General features: G+C 53.8%; 1 protein-coding gene across 1 annotated transcript in view; it reads left to right on the forward strand.

The window, feature by feature from the left end:
- The window catches only part of CCN4 (cellular communication network factor 4), a 38,562-nt gene that overhangs the window by 7,770 nt on the left and 9,433 nt on the right, over positions 1–21,359 (forward strand). The window contains 2 exon segments of the mRNA XM_025450545.3: positions 14,054–14,333; positions 20,820–21,080. Coding sequence (XP_025306330.3) covers positions 14,054–14,333; positions 20,820–21,080 — 541 coding nt within the window.

Below are 21,359 nucleotides of genomic sequence, written 5' to 3' on the forward strand. Positions count from 1 at the left end.
CTGGAATCCTCCAGGAAGCTTCCCTTGGCTTCCACCAGGAGGAGCTGCCAGTCGGTGCCCACAGGTGCTGGTTCTTGCCCAGGTAGAAGGACACAGGTCACTGCGCAGCTCTCCGCTGGCCTCGCCGCATGGATGAGCCACCCTGCCTCACGCTCCTACCTCCCACAAGGACACAGCCCCAGGCCCTGGCACCTGCTGTGCCCTACCCTTGGCCTTGCTTGTGCTTTCTCCCCTCTGGACCTGACACCTGCCATATGCAGCTCAGCAGTCACTGTGGGTGCACATTATAGGTGTTGGCTGAACGAATGAATGAGTGAGTGAATGAACAAAACCAGAAGGGCTGGGCAGGTTGGGTGTAGAGGGGATGGGGAGGGAGGGAAGGCACAACACTGACCTTTCTAGTGGAGACGTTGTGCCAGGGAAGGGGACGGGGGATCTGACGGTAGAGACCGGGCCTGATGGCTAGGAGGGCTGAACGGTGAGCAGGAACTCACAGGCTGCCCTCCACAGCCCAGACCAGGGGTCCGAAGGCCCCGTGCTAGTCAGGCCCTGATTCAGTCTTGGGGCCCCGGTTTCTCCATCCGAAATGCAGGCAGGAAACCCATCCTGCCCATGCTGGACGGCGTGGAGAGGCAGGGCAGGTGGCAGTGCATGGCCCGGGGACAGAGCCCGCTCGGCCGCTTCCCACTGGGCCTCAGCCTTTCGTCTGTCAAGTGGACTTTGAAAGTCCGGCTCACAGAGCCCCTGTGACCCAGAGAGAGAGGGCAGAGGAGGTGCGGAGCGCGTGTGCAGGAGACTGGGCAGCCGCAAGCAGGAGAGCAAATAAATATCAAGGTGCTCTGGTGTTAGCAGGGGATTGTCTTCGAGGCCCGGCGGAGAGTTCTGGAACAACAAAGCTGGAGGGCGGGGGCCTCATGGATTGGGGGCTACAGCTGTCTATCTGTCCGGTGGACACTGCCCTTTAAACCTTCCTCTTACACACACACACCGAGGCATATACACACAGAGAGACATAGGCATACACGTGTGCACACACATGCACGCACACAGGCATACATATGTGCACACACAGGCAAACACACACAGACACAGGCATACACGTGCACATGCCCAGGCTTACACACGTAGAGACACAGACACACATGCATGCACACAGGCATACACACAGAGAGATACAGGCATACATGTGCACACACATATATACACACATAGGCATACTCATAGTGAGGCACAGGCATACATGTGCACACACACTGGCATACACACACACAGGAATACACACACATTGGAATACACACACAGAGACACAAACATACACGAGTGTGCACACACACACACACTCATGCGCACATGCACACACCTGTCGACTTCCTTGACAGCTGCTCCCGGCCCTGAGCTCCAGGGAGCCTCATCCTGACCCTTGCAAACTCCTGCTTTTAAACAACTGGAAGCATCACCCCCTGTGGGATCCCCACTGTGATCTGGAGACACACGTACCTCACTTAGTCTAACAGGAGGGCTCTCTGCAGCAGGGGTTCTTATCGTCCTCATTCTGCAGAGGAGGAAACTGAGGCAGGATTTTACCGATGATCTTCTTGCCATCGGAGCATCAAAATCACCACCTTGTTCTCCATACATGGCTGGTGGGACCTGTCCCCGGGGGTGTCCTTGTGTGCCAGGCCCTGGCCCACGTCCACCCTCACAGACTGAGTCAGACTTGATCCAGGAGAAGGGAAGGGGGCTGAGGTCAGGCTAGGGATGGTGGAGGGAGGTCCTGCACGATCGGAGGCTGCTCAGCCTGCCAGCAGTGCCGGGAGGCGCCAGAGGATTGCCTCATCCCAACCTGCCCAATGGGCGAGCAAGTGGCTCATCAAGGCCACAGTCACAGCCCCAGGGGCCTGGGACCCGGGGCTTCCCACCTCCAGGTGTGGGTCTAGGAGCTGAAGAAGGTTCTCTCAGCCCCAACAGGCAGCTGCTCCCTCGTCCCTGGTGGAAGAACAGGCCTAACCTCAGCAGATGTTGATTTTTTCCACCCTTGTCTATATTGGCTGTTGTTCCAGAGCCAGCTCCAGCCTGGTCACCCCATAGCCACCGCCACCTCCAGTCCTGGTGCATGGAAAGCCCCCAGTTCCTTTTGATGAATTACATGATGACTGGAAATTGGGCAAGAGAAGGGCCCCTTAGAGGTCCTCGGAGGATTAGGAGACCAGAGGCAGAAGAGCAGAGTGCATGATTTTCTTGCTAAGCCTCTTAACCTTGGGGTGGCCTCAGTTTCCCCATCTGTCAAATCAAGACCATGAGGGCTGACCTCACAGGGTGGTTTTGATCATTACCCGGCACAATGGATTGGCTGATTCGGGGGACGCACATGTCCCAGGTATGGCCCTTTAGGTCTCCTGACCATGGCCCCAGCCTACCGTCTCCATACCCCGAACCCTAGGCCCCAACACTGAGCACTGGTCACTCCTGTGCCATGCCACATCACTGCTACCTGCCTGCCTTTGCTCATGCAGTTCCTCTGCCCCTCTTCCTGGCCTTCTGGTCAATCCTCAGTCATCACCCCTCAGGACACAAGGCAAATGATGCCTCCTCCAAGAAGTTCTCCCCACTCCTCTGCCCCGGCCCTTGCTTTCTTGTCTTGCTCTCACAGCCCTTTATTTTAGACTCTGCTGAAATGCTGTGCAGAGTGGCCACTGGGTTCAAATCCCACCTCCTCCATATGCTGGTAGCCTTGGGCAAATTATCTGCGACTCAGTTTACCCATCTGCACATAGGGGGAAGCTGATTGTAAAAGCCACCTGCCTCTTAGGGTTGTCACAAGGATGAAACGACTTAGGTAGAGTGAAAACAAGTAAGAGAGGCCCGAATGGCAAAATACAGAACCACTTGTAGACTTTGCCTCGATCTTGATTCAGAGAAAACCATCTGATTAAAAAAAAAAAAATCTTGGAGACAATCCGTGAAATTCGAATAAGGACCAAAGACCAAGCACTAACTGGAGGAAATTACAATGTCGTAACTAATCTCACTGGGGGGAATCGTTGTACGGGGGTGGCCTGTTCTAAGAATTTCTCCTGCTTTTGCACGTGCTCCAGAATTTCGGGTGCAATCACGCGCGGTGTCTGGGGTGTGCTCTGAAATCCTCAGGGGAAGGAAAAAATGCGAGTAGGTGGGAGTAATGGATAAAGCAAGCTCAAGGAAGCTGGGTGATCGCTGACGCTGGTGAAAGGCGCGAGAAGTGGGACTTCGGTGAATACGACACCTGTCTCGAGGGAAGAGCGAACAGGTCTTGAAGCTACTGACACGTGCAGCGTGGGCACAGAGCCCTGCCGCTTGGTGCGGGCGCCGAAGGGGTCGGCAGTTGTACGCCGGGCTGGCGCTCTGTCCCAGGACCGGCAAACCCTCCCATAGCAAACCATAGAAGATCGGATGGCAGATAGGCGAGGCTTTGTGGGCTATGGGGTCTCCTGCCTTGTTTTTGTTGTTTTTTTTTTTCCAACTTTTTGAAAATGGGAAATCCATTTTTTACAAGACGCAGTGGGCCAGTTGTGGTTGCTGGGCAGCAGATTGCAACCCTTGCTCAGGATGCAGTTACTCCTTCTATTAGTCTCTTCCCCTCAGAAGGCTGGGTGCTCCCGGAGGCTTTGCACTTGGAATTGAAGAGATGCTTCCTATAGTTGATGAATGAATGAATGAATGAATGAATGAATGAATGAATGAACGAATGAACGAACAAGCAAATGAACGGACACACAAGGGCTCCTTATTTGGAAAGAAGTCTGGCTTCCTGACCCTTCGAGCCTTGTCCTCTACAGTGGAGTCCTCCTCCCCTGCCAGAAGCTCACAAGACTGCATGCTTATAAAGCCAATTAGCAGAAAATCCCAAAAACTCTTGCACACCCCATGACCTGCACCGTGGCCAACGCTGCGTCAGCTGCGGGGCCTCTGGTCCCTGGGAAGTCCAGCCTAGGGACAGCCAGAGCCAGACAGGGAAGGGTCTGGGCGGTGCTGGGTCCTCCCCACACTCAGGCCTGCTGACTTTAGGGGTAAGGGAGCTCAGACCTTCCTGCCTGAAGGGCAGCCCCCACCGGGATCACAGGTACAGGTCCCTAGGGGTGCTGTCCTACGAGGAGCTCAGGAAATAGGGGTCCCCCCTCCCCACTTACACTGTGACTCCCCTAGGACAGGGAGGGAGGTCAGAGTGGTGGGGAAGTCTGCTGGGCCACAGGGGCCCCACAGCTCTGGGGCCAGAGCTCATGCTTCCACTCCCCCCCAGGGCCCTCATTTCAGTAACGGGGTGAAGAGGCAAGGCAGCTCTTTCCTGCAGGCCCCAGAACAGTTCGGGGTCCCCGCCGACCATTTCTGTCTCAAGGATGCCCCCTTGTGGGGCATCTAGGTGTGGCCTCCTGAACGCGGAGGAGCCAGGCTCCAGGACCATCCCTTCCAGGCACTGAGCACTTGCCTCCCCGGGGGGAATCAGGCTCAGTACCGGGCCTCAAGGAGGGGGGGGAACAGCCTTTTCCTAAAACAACCCCCTCCCCAAGAGGTTCCCATCTCCTCTCCCGGGGTCCTGGGCAGCTTGGGCTCAACCCCATTACAATCCTCATCACCCGGCATCGTAGTCTTGATGCTGCACCTCTCACGCGAGAGCCCCTGTCCCCGATGAAGCACCCACATGCTGGGAAGCGGGTGGGCTCCATCTTCATCATCAAGCACAACATCTCAGTTCCCTGGGTGCCCCCTCCCCGCCACGGCCAGCTTCCCCCTTTCTGTTCCCTTGCCTGCTGCCATGTGTTCTTGGGAAAACCAATAATGCAAGTCAAATTGTTAAACTCCTCTGTCCCCGGGTCCGTTTTCCGAGGGGCTGCGAGACACCCTAAAATCCAGTTACCGCTCATCTTTAAACAGCATCTCCCAAACTACATTTGCAACATTTCCTACAGGGGCTTTAGTTTCCCACCCACCCACCCCCATCCCCTAATTTTCATTTGCTTCATAGGAGGTACAGTTGAAGGGGTCGATTCATTTCTTTTACCCCACGATCACCGTCCCTGTCCAAGTGTCTGGCGCTGTCTTAATCCGTTCAGGCAGCTGTAACAAAATACCACAGACCCGGGGGTGCTTATGAACAACTGGAATGTATTTCTCCCAGATTCTGGAGACGGAGATCATGGTGCCCGCGCGGTCATGTTCTGATGAGGAGCCTCTTCCTGGCTCGTGGCTGGTGTCCTGTCCCTGTGTCCTCACATGGAGGAAGGGGCGCGGGGACTCTCTGGGTATCTTTCATAAGGGCTCTATCCCCCCTATTCACCAGGGCTACACCTCATGGCCTCCCTTCCTCCCAGAGTCCTGCCGCCTATGACTTTAGAGGTTAGCATCTCAACACATGAATCTGGGGGGCAGAGGGAGCCACACACTTGCAGACCACAGCAGACCCTTAGGGACCTGTCATGAGGAGCTGCTCCCTTTTTACTTCTCCAAGTCTTCCAGTGACTTTCATAAAACACTAAGGGCAAAGCCATCATGTTCAATGAGCTGCACGAAGCCTGGATCCCCAGCAGAGCATCCGTGTGAAGTCAGGGAATGCCGCGTGTCCTGCGGGTCCGCGTGGATGGTGCTGTGGGAGGTGGGGCAGGGCGTCAGCAGGTGACCCACGGAAGTCACATGTTTGAAGAGGAGGTCAGCCTGGAGCCCCCACAGCTTTCCTTCCCCTGCCTTGCGCTCGAAGACAGGCTTCCCATTCCAGAGACTCACCAGAGGTGCAGGCCCCGATACAGATTCTCAGCCCCTCCTAGAAGAACCGAAGGCGAGGATTCAAAGTGGGGGGTTGGGAACAGGTAGGCCAGCTGTTCCCGACCTCTGCACGCCCTGCCCGAAGCATTGAAGTCAGGCTATCTGGGGTCAGCGGCCACACATTAGTGTTTACTAAGGCCTTGAGGTGGTTCTGACGTGGGAACCCCCATAGGAAGTGGTTCTATTTGTAGAGGCTGCCCTGGTTGTCAGCAGAGGTCATTGGGCGGGGGTGCAGCTGGTGAGGCTGGTGTCAGGGCTTGAGCAGCTGGGACCAGCCAAGACCAGGCTGTGGCCGAGGGAGCACTGGGCACCCACCTAGGGAAGCAAAACAATGGTTGTTTTGTTTTCCCCTCTTAGCTTCCGCTGTTAGAAAACCCAACATGGGCCCCATATGATAGTGCATTGGCAAAGATCAGTTTCCCATCTGTAGAATGGGCACAGCCACCCTGGCTCGGATAGCTCAAGGCGGATGGAAGGACCCCAGCAGAGCTGCCTAGGACGGGGGACAGGGCTTGGGCCCAGCTCCGGTCTGTGCTGGGGAATGCAGGGAGAGGCTCCAAAACCAGAAGAGAAAGTGGGAGCCTGGTACGAGCCTCAGGGTGTCCCAAGGGTCAGCCAAGCATCCAGGGGTTCCAGGAAGAGCCTCGGCCCCAGGAGGAAAGTCCCGTTCCGGCGATCCTAGAGGGCTCTCTGGGCAGACACAGGGCTGCCTCCAGACCTTCCCGTTTCGCCAGTTGCCTGAACTACCCTCTGTGCTCTGTGGGGTTTGCCCAAGCACCTATGGCTGGGAATGGGCGTAAGAACAGAATGACAAGGTTTTAGCTTAAAAACGAAGCATCACAGAAGTCCTGTGCTCGCTCGTTGTCCACAGAGACAAGGGCCCAACATGGGCGAGGGGCCCAAGCTCCCTGGTTCCTGCACTCAGCCCAGCAGCACAGGCTGGGGCATGGGGTGGTGTTGGTGGGGGCCGGGGGCGCAGCCCGGTCAGGCAGCAGAGCCCAGGACAAAGGCCCATAGTGCGCAGCTGGGACTCAGAGGCTCCAGACATTTCCTCGGGCCACACATGGTGTTTGGGAGTGGCCAGGGATGCACTCCCAAAGTAGGCCTGACCATCCACTCGAGCTCAGCACGAGTACACACTGCTGCTGTGCCCCGAACCCCCAACGATGAGGATGGTGCTATGGTGAGGACGGCCGGTCCCTGGTCATGGGAAGGGCAAGGGTGCCGTGCCCTGGGATGCGGGTGAGTTCCTGAGGAAGCCAGTGAACAGAAGGTCTGGGGAGCCTCTTACCTCTGCTCTCTGGCTGAGGCACTTGCCCCACTCATGTTCTGGATGGAAAAGGAGAACCAATATCTTTATGTCAGTGGCCCACGCATCGTCGTGGCAAAGGGCAGGTGGACATGCCATGCTAACCTGGACGTTCAAGGTGGCCCATCTCCTGCAGGCGTGTGTGTGTGTGTGTGTGTGTGTGTGTGTGTAAGAGTATCTACAAGAGAAAAAAATGCGCGTGAGACAAACAGTTGCAGCCTTATCTGGCTTCTCAGGGAGCCAGTGCCCCGGTGAGGAACCTACGAGAGACACCCACAGTGGGCTGGCTCGGCCCCTTGGGGGCACAGGTGCAGGGGTTACACTGGAAAGGAGGTTCCGAGACCGACTGGGCCCCCTAGGAAGTCAGCATCACCACCCCCACATCCCAGCTGCCGTCTTGGTTTCCTAGACGAGCCGTTTTACCAGAAGCTGATGTCATCAAGCGTCCCCTGCCCGGGGAGTGGCCACATGGTGCAAACGTCATCAGCACCATGCACCTTGGGGGATGGCTTTGGTGCGGAGTAAGAGGGCGACTGTGGCTTTGCTGGTGATTCGAAGGGAAACCAGAGGCTTCCAGCACAGAGCGTGGAGTCAGATCCTTCTACACATCACAGCCCAGGCCTCTGGGCCACTTCCTAGACTGCCCGAGCCTCAGTTTCCCCACTGCTTAAGTGGGGCTGGGGTGGTTTTTTTCTTAATTTTTATTTAATTTTTATTTATTTATGATAGTCACAGAGAGAGAGAGAGGCAGAGACACAGGCAGAGGGAGAAGCAGGCTCCATGCACCGGGAGCCCGACGTGGGATTCGATCCCGGGTCTCCAGGATCGCACCCTGGGCCAAAGGCAGGCGCTAAACTGCTGCGCCACCCAGGGATCCCTGGGGTGGTTATTCCAAGGCTTGGTATGAGGATTCATCACCTGAATGCACCATATCTGGCACATTTCGTGGCATTAGTGAACACATCCGCCTGCCCGGCCCCATATCGGCTGTAGAAGCTCCTGGAAGGGAAATCCAAGTTCTGGGAATGAGGAGCCCAGGAAGGCGGCACAGCGAGAGTGAGCTCTGGGAGGACGGCGAGTCCTCTGGGCCCGCTGCTCCAAGCACGTCCAGCACGGGGCCCACCGACACATACTCCGCAGAAGGGAAACCGCGGGCTTCCCGTTCTTCTTGGCCCCGCAGGTTGTTCCGAGAGGAGGGCTGAGATGCCCCCCACCTGGAATACTCAAGGACCACGCAGGACAAGGCGCCCCACTCATGGGCTCCTGTTCTCTCCCGTCCACTCAACACCAGGACCGTAGCTCAGGCCGGAGTTTATGGAGGAGGAAGAACCCCGAAACGGGGCTCCGGGCTGCTGGGCCTAAGCCTCGGCAGGGACCTGAGTGCCTACGGTCCCCACTGGTCATGAAATGCGATCTTGAGGGGGCACACACGTCACTCAGGGATCCTACAGCCTCTCTCGGAGCCCCCCGGCCTCTGGACATTAGCTTTGGTCGGGTGTGATGGGAGCATCCTGGGAGGGTGACCACAGACGGTTGGGTGTGATGGGAGCACCTGGGAGGGTGACCAGAGATGGCAGAAGAGTTAGGTGCTGAGGCTTGTGCGCGAGGCCGAGCTTGGTTCCATCCTGGCTGTGCACCCACACACACCCCCACCCCGGACTAGCGGTGTGGCCATGTACCACCGTCACTCAACCGCTCTGAACCTCTGTTTCCTCCTCCCTGGGGTAAATTAGTAGGCCTGCCTTGTGATTTGCTCGGGATCTGTATGGGACGGGGCATAAAAGCTCTCCATATTAAAAAAAAAAAAGCTCTCCATATACAATGAACACTCCAATATCAGTCGTAGGAGCTTCGGAAATTAGCTCCTTGAGTAGATACCAGCCATGATGTAAGGGCATGTGTGCACGCGCGTGTGTGTGTCTGTGTGCACGTGCACAGGGAAATGCACGGCACGTGGCTCCTGCCCTCAAGGGGGATCAGTGTCATGGGGGAAATATCCCTGGACTCTTTCATTCATTCTATTTTTTTTTAAGATTTTATTTATTTATTCATGAGAGACACAGAGAGAGGCAGAGACACAGGCAGAGGGAGAAGCAGGCTCCCTGCGGGGACCCTGATGTCAGACTCGATCCCAGGACCCTGGGATCACGCCCTGAGCCAAAGGCAGATACTCAACCACTGAATGAATAGGTGCCCCTCATTCATTCTATTAACGGATGCTTCTTGACACCTGCTATGCGATAGGATTTGAGGCCAGGCACCCCTTCTACAGCTCCCAGCCCAGATGATTGTCCAGCTACTCCTTGATTACCTCCACTGATGGTGCACTCACTATCAAACAACTGAGTCCCCTCCATTAGAAAATTCTCCTTCGTGTACAGTAGTGGGAAAAGCATGAACCCCACAGATTTGGGATTGTGTCCAAATTCTATCACATACAACATGTTGACCATGAACAAGCCCCTTCGCCCATCTATAAAGTGGAGCTCATAATACGAACCAACGGGCAGTGGGCAGGATGCAGGATGGGCCACGGTAACCGAGATCCAGCTCAAGACTGGTGCCTGGTGGTTACGCCCGAGCTACAGTCTGCAACGGAATGAACTGGCTAGAACAAGCTAGAAGTTGTAGCCATGATCTCATTCAGCGCTTGCTCCAGAACCTTGGCGGGTGGGGTATGTAGCAGCAGGAACACCACTTCACGACAGAGAAAACCAAGGCTCAGAAAGTGAACTTCCAGAGTCACTTGGACAGTAGGTGGCGACGACTACACTTGACACGGTGTGATGTTTCTAAAACACAAATCTGCCCCGAGATCGTTCTGCTAAAATCCTTCAACGAATGATCACCGCAGACCCCAGCCCAAAGCCTGAGACCCAGGGCTCAGGGCATTCCGGGCCCTCTCTGACCTATCTGCCAACGGCCTCATTGCGGCCTATTCCAGCCTCCAGCTCCTCCCACCTCTGGCCTGCACCCTGCACCAGCCCACCACGATCCTCCCCTGCCCCCAGACACAAGCACATGTGCCCTGCTCATGGACTTTGCACCTGCTGGTCCCTCCGCTTGTGCCCTTCCTCGCTGCCCTAATCCTGCTCGCCCTTCACTATTCTATTCCTCCCACAGCACCCTCCTGAGAAGCCTTCTCCAGTCCCAGCAGACATGGCCACCCCTCCTTTGTGCTCCTACAGGTTGGCTTCATTTCCCCACTGTACGCCCCCCCCCCCCCCCACTGCCTGCCCAGCACCTAGTAAAGCACCTGGCACAAAGGGAGAGCTGATTAGAGGTGTGTTGAGGGACCCGGTGAACAAATGGAAGGGGCTGCATGAATGTGCGGCACCATCCTTATAGCCCTGGTCACACTGAGTCACGACTACGATGCTCACGAGGCCTGTTGGTTGCATCTCCTGCACCTTTGCTTCCTCCAAACCTTTCACAAAGCCTGGCACGGGGTAGGGGTTCACTAAGCATCTGTCCATAGAATGCATGAAAGAGTTGAGGCGCATCTCTCCAACTACACTTGTCCACCCCTGAGGGCACCCCTCTGCTTCCCCGCATGCGCACACACACAGAGAATTCGCCATCAGAAATAAGCTGCAGTCCTATCCCTCGTGGCGACAACGCAGGCCAAGGCAGCGAGGATTCAAGGGTCTCCCGTCAAGCCCAGGAATCCCTGGCGCCCCCTGCACCAGCCCCCACTGCCTTCTTCTCTGGGCGGAGGTCTAGGAGGCTTCCCACCAGCAGGTGGCGGCAACAGCAAGGGCCGGGCTCCGCTGACCGCCCAGAGCCGGTTCCTGGCTGCCCCAGCTCCCCCTAAGGAGCTCCCAGAAGGTGCTGGAAAGGAGGCTTCCTTCTGGGGAGCTTTAACTTGGAGACCCCAGGATAGATGGTGACCACGGGGTCCCTGCCAGGTTGGCTGGTTACAGTCCATCCCAGCTCAGCTCAAAGGGCCCAACCCCAAGAACCCTGTGCTGAGCCCTGTGGGGGTGGAGGAGGACCCCCCCCCCCCACACACACACACAAAGAAATGCAAAGGACAAGTCATGCTTTGGAGAACCTGCCATGTGCCCGGCCTGCTAGTGTGTCCACACATGGAGCCCATCACCCTCCCCACAGCTTCTAGAGGGGAACATTATTGCAGCCCTATCACAGATGGGGATATCGAGGCCCAGCAAGGTTAGGAGGCTTGTCTAAGGCCACACAGAAGGAACACACCGCTGACTGTCTCAGGTCCCATGTTCCTTTTTTTTTTTTTTTTTACACTCAAATTTAATCTGAGCTGAGAGGAGAGGTTCCAGGATGGGAGGTCCCGAGTACCAAGTGACACCATACATAGCCCCTTGGAGTCAGTAATCCCCCTGTAGCCATTCCACCAAGAAACACTTAGAGTCCTGGTGGGGGCTAGGGGCCGTGTGTCAGGCCCACAGACAGAAGTAAGGCCTCCACAGTTCACAGTGTAGAGGAGAGGGAGCCCCTCTAACACAGCCTGGGGCAGGCATGGGAGGCTTCCTGGAGGACAGGGCTTTTTTTATTTCCTCTGCCAAGAATATATATATATATATATATATATATGCACTGAGGGCCCGGGGACTGGTCAGAGACAATCCATGGGTGCTCAGGAAACTCTGAGCCTTCTAGTGTCACAGAATGACGAGGAAAGTTCTCTCCACAGAGTCAGAAAGAGGTGTGCATGAGTGTGTGCATCGGGCTGGTTTTATTAAGGGCCTAGGGTTTTGTTGTGTTGCATTGTATATCTGAGGAAAAGTGAGCAGGGCAGGAAGCTCATGCCCCAGGTGAACATGGGCCAGCACTGCCAACCTCCAGAGCTCTTGGGTCCCTACCAGCTGGGCTTTGCAAACCAGCCAGTGGCCAATGGAGGGGACCACATGCATGATTCCCTTGGCCAGCCTGGATCTCTGACTCCAGCCTCGCAGAGAAGCCCCCAGTGAGGAGACGGTAAGGCGGGAAGGAGGGGAGAGGCCCCCATGCTGTGGGCCAGACACTGTGGGCCCCCGCCCCAGCCCCGTCCTCATCCCCATGGGTTGCATTAGTCTCCCGAAGGTCTGATTGCCAAGTGTGCAGAATGTGACCAGCACATGCCAGGTGCTCTCAGGGCAGCAGCCAGGAGTATGTGCTCCGGGGGTGGGAGGGTTGGGGAGGTCTCTAAGGTGCAGCCTGAGTGGCCCTGCCCAGATGAAGGGAAGCGGGAAGGACATTTTGGCCACAGAGAATCTCACGCCAGAAATCCTGCGGTAAGAAAGATGTGGACAATGATGGATCCCTGAAACCAAGCCCAGAGATGACAAAAGCTTCAAATCAAGGTTTGCCTGTTTGATTTTCAAGGGCCTTTCATTTGTTAAATCAGTATTTACGGTGCATATCATGTGCTAGACTTATAACCGAGAGCCCAAGGACTCCAACCCCTCAACCTGGATCATGCCTCCTGGCCGCTGGTCCTCACTGCCAAGTGTGCAGGGGTGGACTCCACTCCCCTTGAGACACAGGGATTCCTGTGCTGACTTTCAGGGAGCTCCAGGGGCTCCCCCGGGATGCCCAGCCCCCTGTGTAATTTTTGCATTGTGATTTAAAATGTCTGTCTCTCCCATAAGCTGTGGGTTCTCCAAAATCAGAGAATTTTTAAACTCCTTGTCAAATGCCTAGAACCTGAGAGAGACTCTGAGCTAGCCCAGCCATCGTTTGTTGTGCAGCTCACAGAGGGCGAAGGTAACGGGTGTAGAAATGAGAGTTAGGAGAGTCGTCCGTGTTGAGGTCCTGACACATATTGTGTCATCCTGGACGTGTCCCTCTGCCTCCTTGGGTCTCAGTTTCCTCCTCAGACAAAAGGGAAGAAGAATCAGCATATGTCAGCATGTGTCATTCCAAGGATCAAATGCAGATCTCTGAGCTCCGCCGAGCAGGGCTTCTCAAGTTCGAGATGGAGGAGGTGGCTCCTCCTTGGGCCCTCGAGAAGCCCTGGCCCCACCTCTGCTGACCTTGGAATTCTGGAGTCTCGGTCGAGAAGCCCTGGACAGGATGCTCCCCAGCAGGGATCACACTGTGGATGAGTCAGTGGCTGGAAGCGGGCTGCACACTCCCTGTCCTCAGGCAATTCCATTTCTCCGGAGCAAAGAGCGAGGGTCCAGGATAGGGGTTCAGGGAGGCAGCCAGACAGGGTGGGAAGGTGACTGGCTCCCAGAGATACAGGTGGCTTGAAACTCCTAAACTCACTGACACCCCAGATCAGCCTCCCATTCTGTCTACCTGTTCCTCAGTGCAGGGATGGCTCTTTAGGCCCAACTCCCCTTTACAGGGTCAGGGAGAGCCGGTGGCAGGGGGCTCTGAGGTTGTATACCTGCCACCGCCCCACCGCAGCCTTTCCTGGGGCTCAGAGGAGATATAATAAGAACAATGGCAAAAATAATGATGATGATGATGATGATGATAATAGGTCAGCTGGCTAAAACTCCTGCCAAATATGAATCACCTGGCTCCCGAGGACCTGGAGTGAAGAGGGTGGCTCTTTGGGCCGCAGAGGAAAGGGGATGGGATACAAACCACACCTCGAAACATGACTCATCAGGAGATATTTGCTGCACAAAACCTCAGCTCCCGCATCTGTGAAATGGGACCACCTCGGTGCCCTCCCAGGTTGTGGGATGTTCCAGGACAGAAGGAAACACACATGAGGCCTAGTGTGGCCAGGGTTCTGACAGAGAATCTGGGCCCCGCCACCTCCAGCAGGGGGACTGGGGAAATTGGCTTATCTTATCTGACCTCCTGGCTCCTTGGTCCTTTTTACTGAAGAGAAAGGAGATGTCCAGCTATCAAAAACATGGTAGGAAAACAAGTTCATGTCTACCTCTAACACCAGGAAGATGAGAAGGTGATTGCCAGCCCTCTTTGGGCTTTGAAACCCCTGCCTGGCAGCACTTTATCTCTGCTGTTCCCCCACAGGCCTTCTCTCCAGCCCCCACGGCCATGGCCTTCACCCCCGTGCCACTGGAGGATACGTCTTCACGCCCCCAATTCTGCAAGTGGCCGTGTGAGTGCCCGCCGTCCCCACCCCGCTGCCCGCTGGGGGTCAGCCTCATCACAGACGGCTGTGAATGCTGTAAAATGTGTGCTCAGCAGCTGGGGGACAACTGCACAGAGGCAGCCATCTGTGACCCCCACCGGGGCCTCTACTGCGACTACAGTGGGGACCGCCCGAGGTACGCAATAGGAGTGTGTGCACGTAAGTGAGACCCTCCCTACCTTCTGGCCAGCCCCCGCACCTCCAGCTCCAGCCCTCACCCATAGCCCTTCCCCTGGCCGGTCTCCTGCCTCTCCCCTACTCCAGTCCATGATTACAGGTCAGAAGCTGAGACCTTCCCGAAGAGGGAGGGATACCTACATTCTTCTTGCCTCCAGAGCCTGGCTTCCTGCTCTCTTCTCCGTCCTGGAGGCATATCCATGGTTGACTGGGGAAAAGGGACTGGGGAAAGACCTAAGCACGGATTCATTCTAAGCGTGGATGCCTATGCCTTTCAAGGGCACCAAAACTCATTGAACTCCAGATATTTTAGTAATATTCTAAATTTAAATAAAATAGTTTTTTTTAATCCAGTAACCTTAAAAGAATAAAATCAGAAGGCTACAATCATCCCTTCCTACACACCTATGTTCCTTTAGTTACCACAGACACTTTTTTTAGCCCTTTCTTCTCGTAGTTATCACTGTATAATATATGTCTTCTAATATAACTTGATTGGCTTAAAATATCAATTTTATCTATCAATATTCCTATATGACAGCTGATGACCTAACTCCTCAATACCACTGGACACATCACCTAACTTGCAATATTATTTTCATAATTTTTTGTTATACAATAATCAGTACTTAAAATATTATGACTATGCAAATGATGTTACTGAAACATCAGATAGTATATTTGAATTTTCTTTCTTATGAAGCTTTTTGTTTTTCCAAGGGTTCCAATTGCCTTTGCTTTTTCTTTACTCTTAGTCTTTATAATATCCTCATGCTTGGGGGGGACAACTATTGTTATTGTTTCTTTGCTCTTCAAGAGCCTTATCATGTCCTTTTTTTGTTCCCAGAGACTTCCTTTCAGGAGTTTTCTGATCTCGTGTTTCTATCTGGAATGGTAGTCACTTTGCTTGACTCGTCCAAGCATTTACCCAAAATACATGACCCAGCATGATAAAGAGAGGTAACTAGACATCATGACACAGTAACCCAACTCCTGAAAAAGTACACAAAGCCTCATAAACCCAGCAACGCCTTTCATCCCCTAGGGCTGAGACAAGACTTCTCCATAACTATGACTCCATATGCACCCAATGACATGTTCACACAAAGCATCGTCTCTTATCCTCAGCTGACCTATTATGTCTCCTGAGGTGGGTGGTTGATGAGGGTTATGACCATAATTCCAAGTCAGACAATCCTACCTGTGTCTCACAGTTAATCATAAGCACTTTTCTGCTCTTTAATCATTGATTCATGCTTCAGCTTTCCTACCAAGTCTGTCTTTAGCTTTCCATGTAACCACCCTTGATTCTGCCATCCATCTATTTTTTCCCTTTTATTCAGACTCACTATTAGCCCCACAAAAGAATGTGTTCAAAGAGAACTTGCCTCACCACCGGCATAGAGTCCTCTGATGTGTTGGTGAAAAGTGTTATCCTTGAGCCCCACCCCAGACTCACTGAGGAAAATTCTCTAGAAGTGAAGGTGGGTATCTACACCTTTAACAAGCTTCCCAGGTGATTCTCATGCACACACCCAGGTTTGAGACTGACTGCATACATATATATGCAGTCATATAATCTCTCTCCATACCCAGGTGACGAAATCCGGCTGAGACTTCCTACGCTAGAATCCCTTTGTTATATAAGACTGTCTCATCATTTCTTTCCCCTTTTACAGCTGTTCTTCAAGGCCATTAAAAAGGTAACTCAGTTCACTGTGATCATACTAGTTAATCTCTAAAGCTATACTGACATCTTACTATGTGCCTGGCACCATGTCTTTATAGATATTCTCTCATGAACCCAGAGATTGGGCAGGCCCTGACACTACCTCTCCTGCCTGCCTTTCTCCCACCAAAGGCCTGGGAAACCACCTTCCCAATCCATCTACACCCCATATCTCTTTGTATCTCGGGTCCTGCTTTCACTCACCACAGCCTCTTAGCTTCCCCTCACCATGAGCCTTTGTGTATTCCCTTTCCTTTTTTTTTTTTTTTTAAGATTTTATTTATTTATTGATGAGAGACACAGAAGGAGAGAGAGGCAGAGACACAGGCAGAGGGAGAAGCAGGCTCCATGCAGGGAGCCTGACGTGGGACTCAATCCCAGGTCTCTGGGATCAGGCCCTAGGCTGAAGGTGGCACTAAACCGCTGAGCCACTCAGGCTGCCCCCTTTCCTTTTATCTGGAAAGAAATCTGGTCCACAGACGTTAATAGGTATTACACTTGCCGATGGTTCCCTGGTCACATAGATTTGCAGACCCTGGAATAAACGAAGTTAAGCAAGTATATAGAACTTCTGCGAGATTTTATATTTTCACGTCCACCGTAAAATTCCAAAATGGGAGATATCACAAGAAGCTCTTATTTCTGAGACTTATTTGCACAGGGAATTGTTTTGTTCAGGCAGATTTTTACCACTCAACCACCCCACCACACATGTGCACACTCACAGATACACACATCGCATGCATATGTGCGTACACACATACACACAAACACACAACTCACTGGTGTCCTACCAAACATCTTCCTAGAAATGCTGCCAGGATATCTGGTTCATGAGACCCTAAGGCAAGAAAGAGGAGAGGCTAGGGTCTGATGGCCATAGAGAGAAAGGCACCTTGGGTCCAGCAGGGGAAAGGGAAAGAAGAGACCCTCTTTAGACAGTCTTGTGGCAAATGGTCAACTCAACTACTGGATATTCCCCCAAGAAAGGTTAAACCTGTCCTTGAAGATGGGTATGTAATGAGGCCAAGACAAGACAGGTCATAAAAATGAGCAGCCACAACCCTGGCACACGTAACTCAGGGAAAGGTGGAACTATGGCAAATTAGTGAATGCAAGCTTTGGCTACCAGAGGTCCTGGGCGCCAGCCACCATGGCCAAGCAGAAAAGTGAGCTTGGTCTTGTCCATTCTGCTCAGTTTTCAAGAGAATCTAAAAGTCCAGATTTGAGTATGATTTGTAAAATGTTGGCAACATGTTCCAAGAATGTATTTCAAAACATTCTGTGGGCCAAGCTAAATACTTCTATGGGCAGAGAGTGACCTCTGAATTACACTCTTTGGCTATTTTGGTTGTACAAACATTACTCTGCATTTAATACAGCTGGGCCAGGCCTGGGAGCAGTGTGGTTTGCTGGAAGGATCGTGCAATTTACAGGCAGACAAACCTGGGTTTTGAATGCTGGCTCTGCCATTTGCTGGCTACGTGACCTTGGGCACATCACTTAAGGAGCATGATCAAACCAACCCCAAGCAGTTGTAGAGAATAAACAAGGGACCGCATTAACGACTCTAATGTGACCGGCTGTTCTGGGTCATTGTTTTACTTGCTTTGTTTTAACTTTCCCTTGTAGAAATTATCTCAGCTTTGTCCACGGTCATCCTCAGAGGAGGAGGCCAATCTCCTGCCAGACTCAGACTCCCCATTGTGAAAGGGAGGGAGTAGACAGGTCATGTATGGTCTTTGGCACTAGACAATCTAAGTTCGAATCCCAGTACCATAACTAACTAATAGGGTGGCCTTGGGCAAGCTACTTAACCTTTTAAGTGTCAGTTTTGTCATCAAGGAAAATGTGGCAAATAATATCTACTTCTTTGGGTGTTTGGGATGCCAAGAACCTGATGTGGGAGCCTAATACAGATGAGAGCTTACCTCCCATCCATCCATCCATCCATCCATCCATCCATCCATCCTTCCATCCACTGACTCATTCACACAGTTATAAATAGGTGTGTGACAATGCAACAGTTGGGCTATAAGAAGGCTATGATCCACTCTCATAGCTTCTACACAGCTGATAGCCCATTGGGAGGTGAGTGAGGCAAGTGAGGATCTGGATGGTGGAGCTGAGGAGTTGAGTTCCTACGGATCCTTCAGGTAGAGGAAGTTTGAGATCAGATTGGAGATGGTGAACTTCACCAGGAGCCAGTCCTTCCATTCGTTGGAAAGTGAATAAGGAAGGGATGTTAGACTCTGCTGCGGGCCCAGCCATCGTGCATATCATATGCCCGACTCTCACTCTAGCCTGTGGTGGCCAGGCTGCTCAGAGCCACTAGCACCACCACCATTCCCCCAACCTGCCCCAAACTCCCAGGAGACTGGGAGTAGGTTTCAGAAGCAGCGGTTGTCACTGCTGCAAACTAGATTCACCTGGGGAACTTTAAAAAATATCAAAGGCCAAAAAAAATAATAGTAACAAAAATACCAAGTCCTGGGTCCAGTCCCATATCCTGGGGCACAGTGCAGGCACCAGGATTTTTGAAAGCTCCCCACGTAGTGCCACTGTGCCCAAGAACTCCCAGGCACCCAGTACCACCTTGTCCATCCAGAGTTCCCCCACACAGGGGCAGAGAGGCACCAGGCTTCAGCACACTCTCATCTCCTCCTCCATCAGCATGCACATGCACACACATGCACGCACGCGTGCTCACACCTTCCCAGAGCAAGGGCGCGGTCAGGGGGTGACTCACGACAAAAGGATGAGTGATTCACCCAGTGCTTCCTCTGCTTTGTTTTGGTTTGGTTTGGTTTGTTTTTCTCCAATTTCCCCTCCTTTACTGGTGTCTGGTGGAAGGAAATGGGCTGTGGAGTGAGATCCCCCGGGAGTGAGGTGCAGCTCTATCATTCACCAGCTGGGTGACCTTGAGCTAATGAATCACTCGACCTCCCTTGCTGCCAAATGGGGAAAATAAAACTCTCCTCGTGAAGTCACTGGGAGAACTGAATGAGATAACATATCAGATGGTGCCTGGCACAAGATCAGATGGCCAGTGAGCGGTAGCGCCTTTCCTTTCTGCGCCTCCTCCCTGCACGATCACCTCCCAGGAAAAACAGCGGTCATGCCAACATTCCCAGAGGCTGAGACTCTGCGTCCAGCTATGTCGCCTTCGGCACGTGACTTAACTCCGCTGAGACTCAGTTTTGCTATATGTGAAAATGGGATGGTGTTTCCCTATAGGATGAAATCAGCAATGCATGGAAGTCTGGCACGCAGCAGGTCAGGTGACCAAAAACAGTGACAGCGCTTAGAGACCCCTCACTACTGTTAGATACTGGGATTATTATTATCAATGCTGGCAAATCCAGGAGAGACGCTGGAGCTATCAGCAGACTGTGGATTCCGAACTAGCCCTCCTCGGGTGGGCACCCTTGCTGCCTGGGAGCTCTCTGCCTATGCTTCCAGACAGTCCTCAAGGCAGGACATGGCACCCAGGAGTCAGCTCTGGTCAGGCCCAGCAGCCTCAGATCCCTCCTGTGACTCCCTGATCTCATGTCTGATGAAGACCTCTTGAGGCCACTCACCCCAAAACCAGTTCCCTTGAGGACAGAGCAGCCATCTCTTCCCTTCCAGGGCTCAGGTCATAGAACGCAGAGTCGCTCCTGACTCCTCTCCTCTGTTTCCCACGTCCCATCAGGCAGCCGTTCTTTCCAAACATACCCAGAAGCTGAGCCCTCCTCAGGGTTCCTGGGCCCTCCAGGCTCCAAGCATGGCCACCTCTCGCCTGCATTAGGGGGTGGCCTCCTGACACTGTCTAACCCCCTGTTCTGTGCACCATGTCATATGCTCTAGGGAAGCATGATTCCTATAGTTGAATCAACAGTTACTTGTTGAGCCCACACTGTGGGTCTGGGTGCCAACAGCTTTGCGCCTTTCTCTGAGCCACCAAGGAAGCCCTCTCTCACCTCATCTCCCATCGCCCCCCAACCTCCCAGGCCTGCTCCCACCTGGGCCTTTATACCCACAGCCCCTCTCTGCCTGGAAGATCCCCCTCCCCACCACCCAACACCAGTGCTAGCTAACCTCCTCACCTCCTTCCGCCTTGGCTGAAGTGGCATCAGCTGGGTGAGGTGCCCGCCTTAATCACCAACTTGTCCCCACTCCCGGCAGCCCCTCCTCTTTGTGGTTCTCCTTGGCACTGGTATCCTTCACCACTCTATGATCTGTTCATCTTTCCTCTGCCCCACCCCCCCACAATGGAAGCTCCATGAGGGCATAGTTTTGTCTATCTTGTCCACCACTGAATCTCCAGTGCCTAGAATCTTCCATAAATATATGTACCGAATGAATGGAATCTTTGTTCCTAAGTATTCTGATTGCTTTTATGCTGGGCCTCTCAGAACCATGGCCCTGGGGGTATCTGTCAGTACTGAGCTCTGTGCCATGTGCTGGGGGTAGGACAAGACTAGTGGCTTGAACACGCTTTATCTTCTCACCCCTGCCAGTCTGGGCCTGGGGGTCACTTGATGGGTGGTGGCTGAGCTCTACCCTACACTCCCACACTGCCCACACTCAAGTCTCCCCACACTCCCAGAGGCTGGCTGGGCCCTGCTTGGTCCTGCCTGCACCCCTGTCCCCCACGGTGGGTGCTCCCAGGGTCTGGGCCAGGTCCAGAGGTGGGAGGTGTCCCTGTGCGGGCACCGTGTCCCTGGGCCTGACCCGAGCGGTGCGTGTGTTTGCAGAGGTGGTCGGCGTGGGCTGCGTCCTGGACGGGGTGCGCTACACCAATGGCCAGTCCTTCCAGCCCAACTGCAAGTACAACTGCACGTGTGTGGACGGTGCGGTGGGCTGCACACCCCTGTGCCTGCGTGCACGCCCTCCGCGTCTCTGGTGCCATCGCCCCCGGAGAGTGAGCATCCCTGGCCACTGCTGCCAGCAGTGGGTGTGCGACCACGATGCCAGGAGGCCACGCAAGACAGCACAGCGCCACACTGGTGCTCTCGGTGGGTGTGGGGGATGGGGTGGAGAGGGGGGAGGGCAGGGCCTTGACCCCCTGTGATTGCCTCATATGATGAGTCCCAGCCCCCAGACCACCACCGACTAGCTGGTGACCTTGGCAAAGCTACCTGCCCTAAGGGACCCTATTTCTCCAACTACTCCAACTGTTCTATGAGGTCTTCCCAACATAAAATGAGGAAGAGCTTTATAAAGAACAAAGCCAGATACATGGGATTCATTGTTATCCTATTAAGGGATTAGGCATTGGGGAGGAGTGGGGAGAT

Source organism: Canis lupus, chromosome 13, assembly GCF_003254725.2.
Source record: "Canis lupus dingo isolate Sandy chromosome 13, ASM325472v2, whole genome shotgun sequence".
Lineage (NCBI taxonomy): Eukaryota > Metazoa > Chordata > Mammalia > Carnivora > Canidae > Canis > Canis lupus.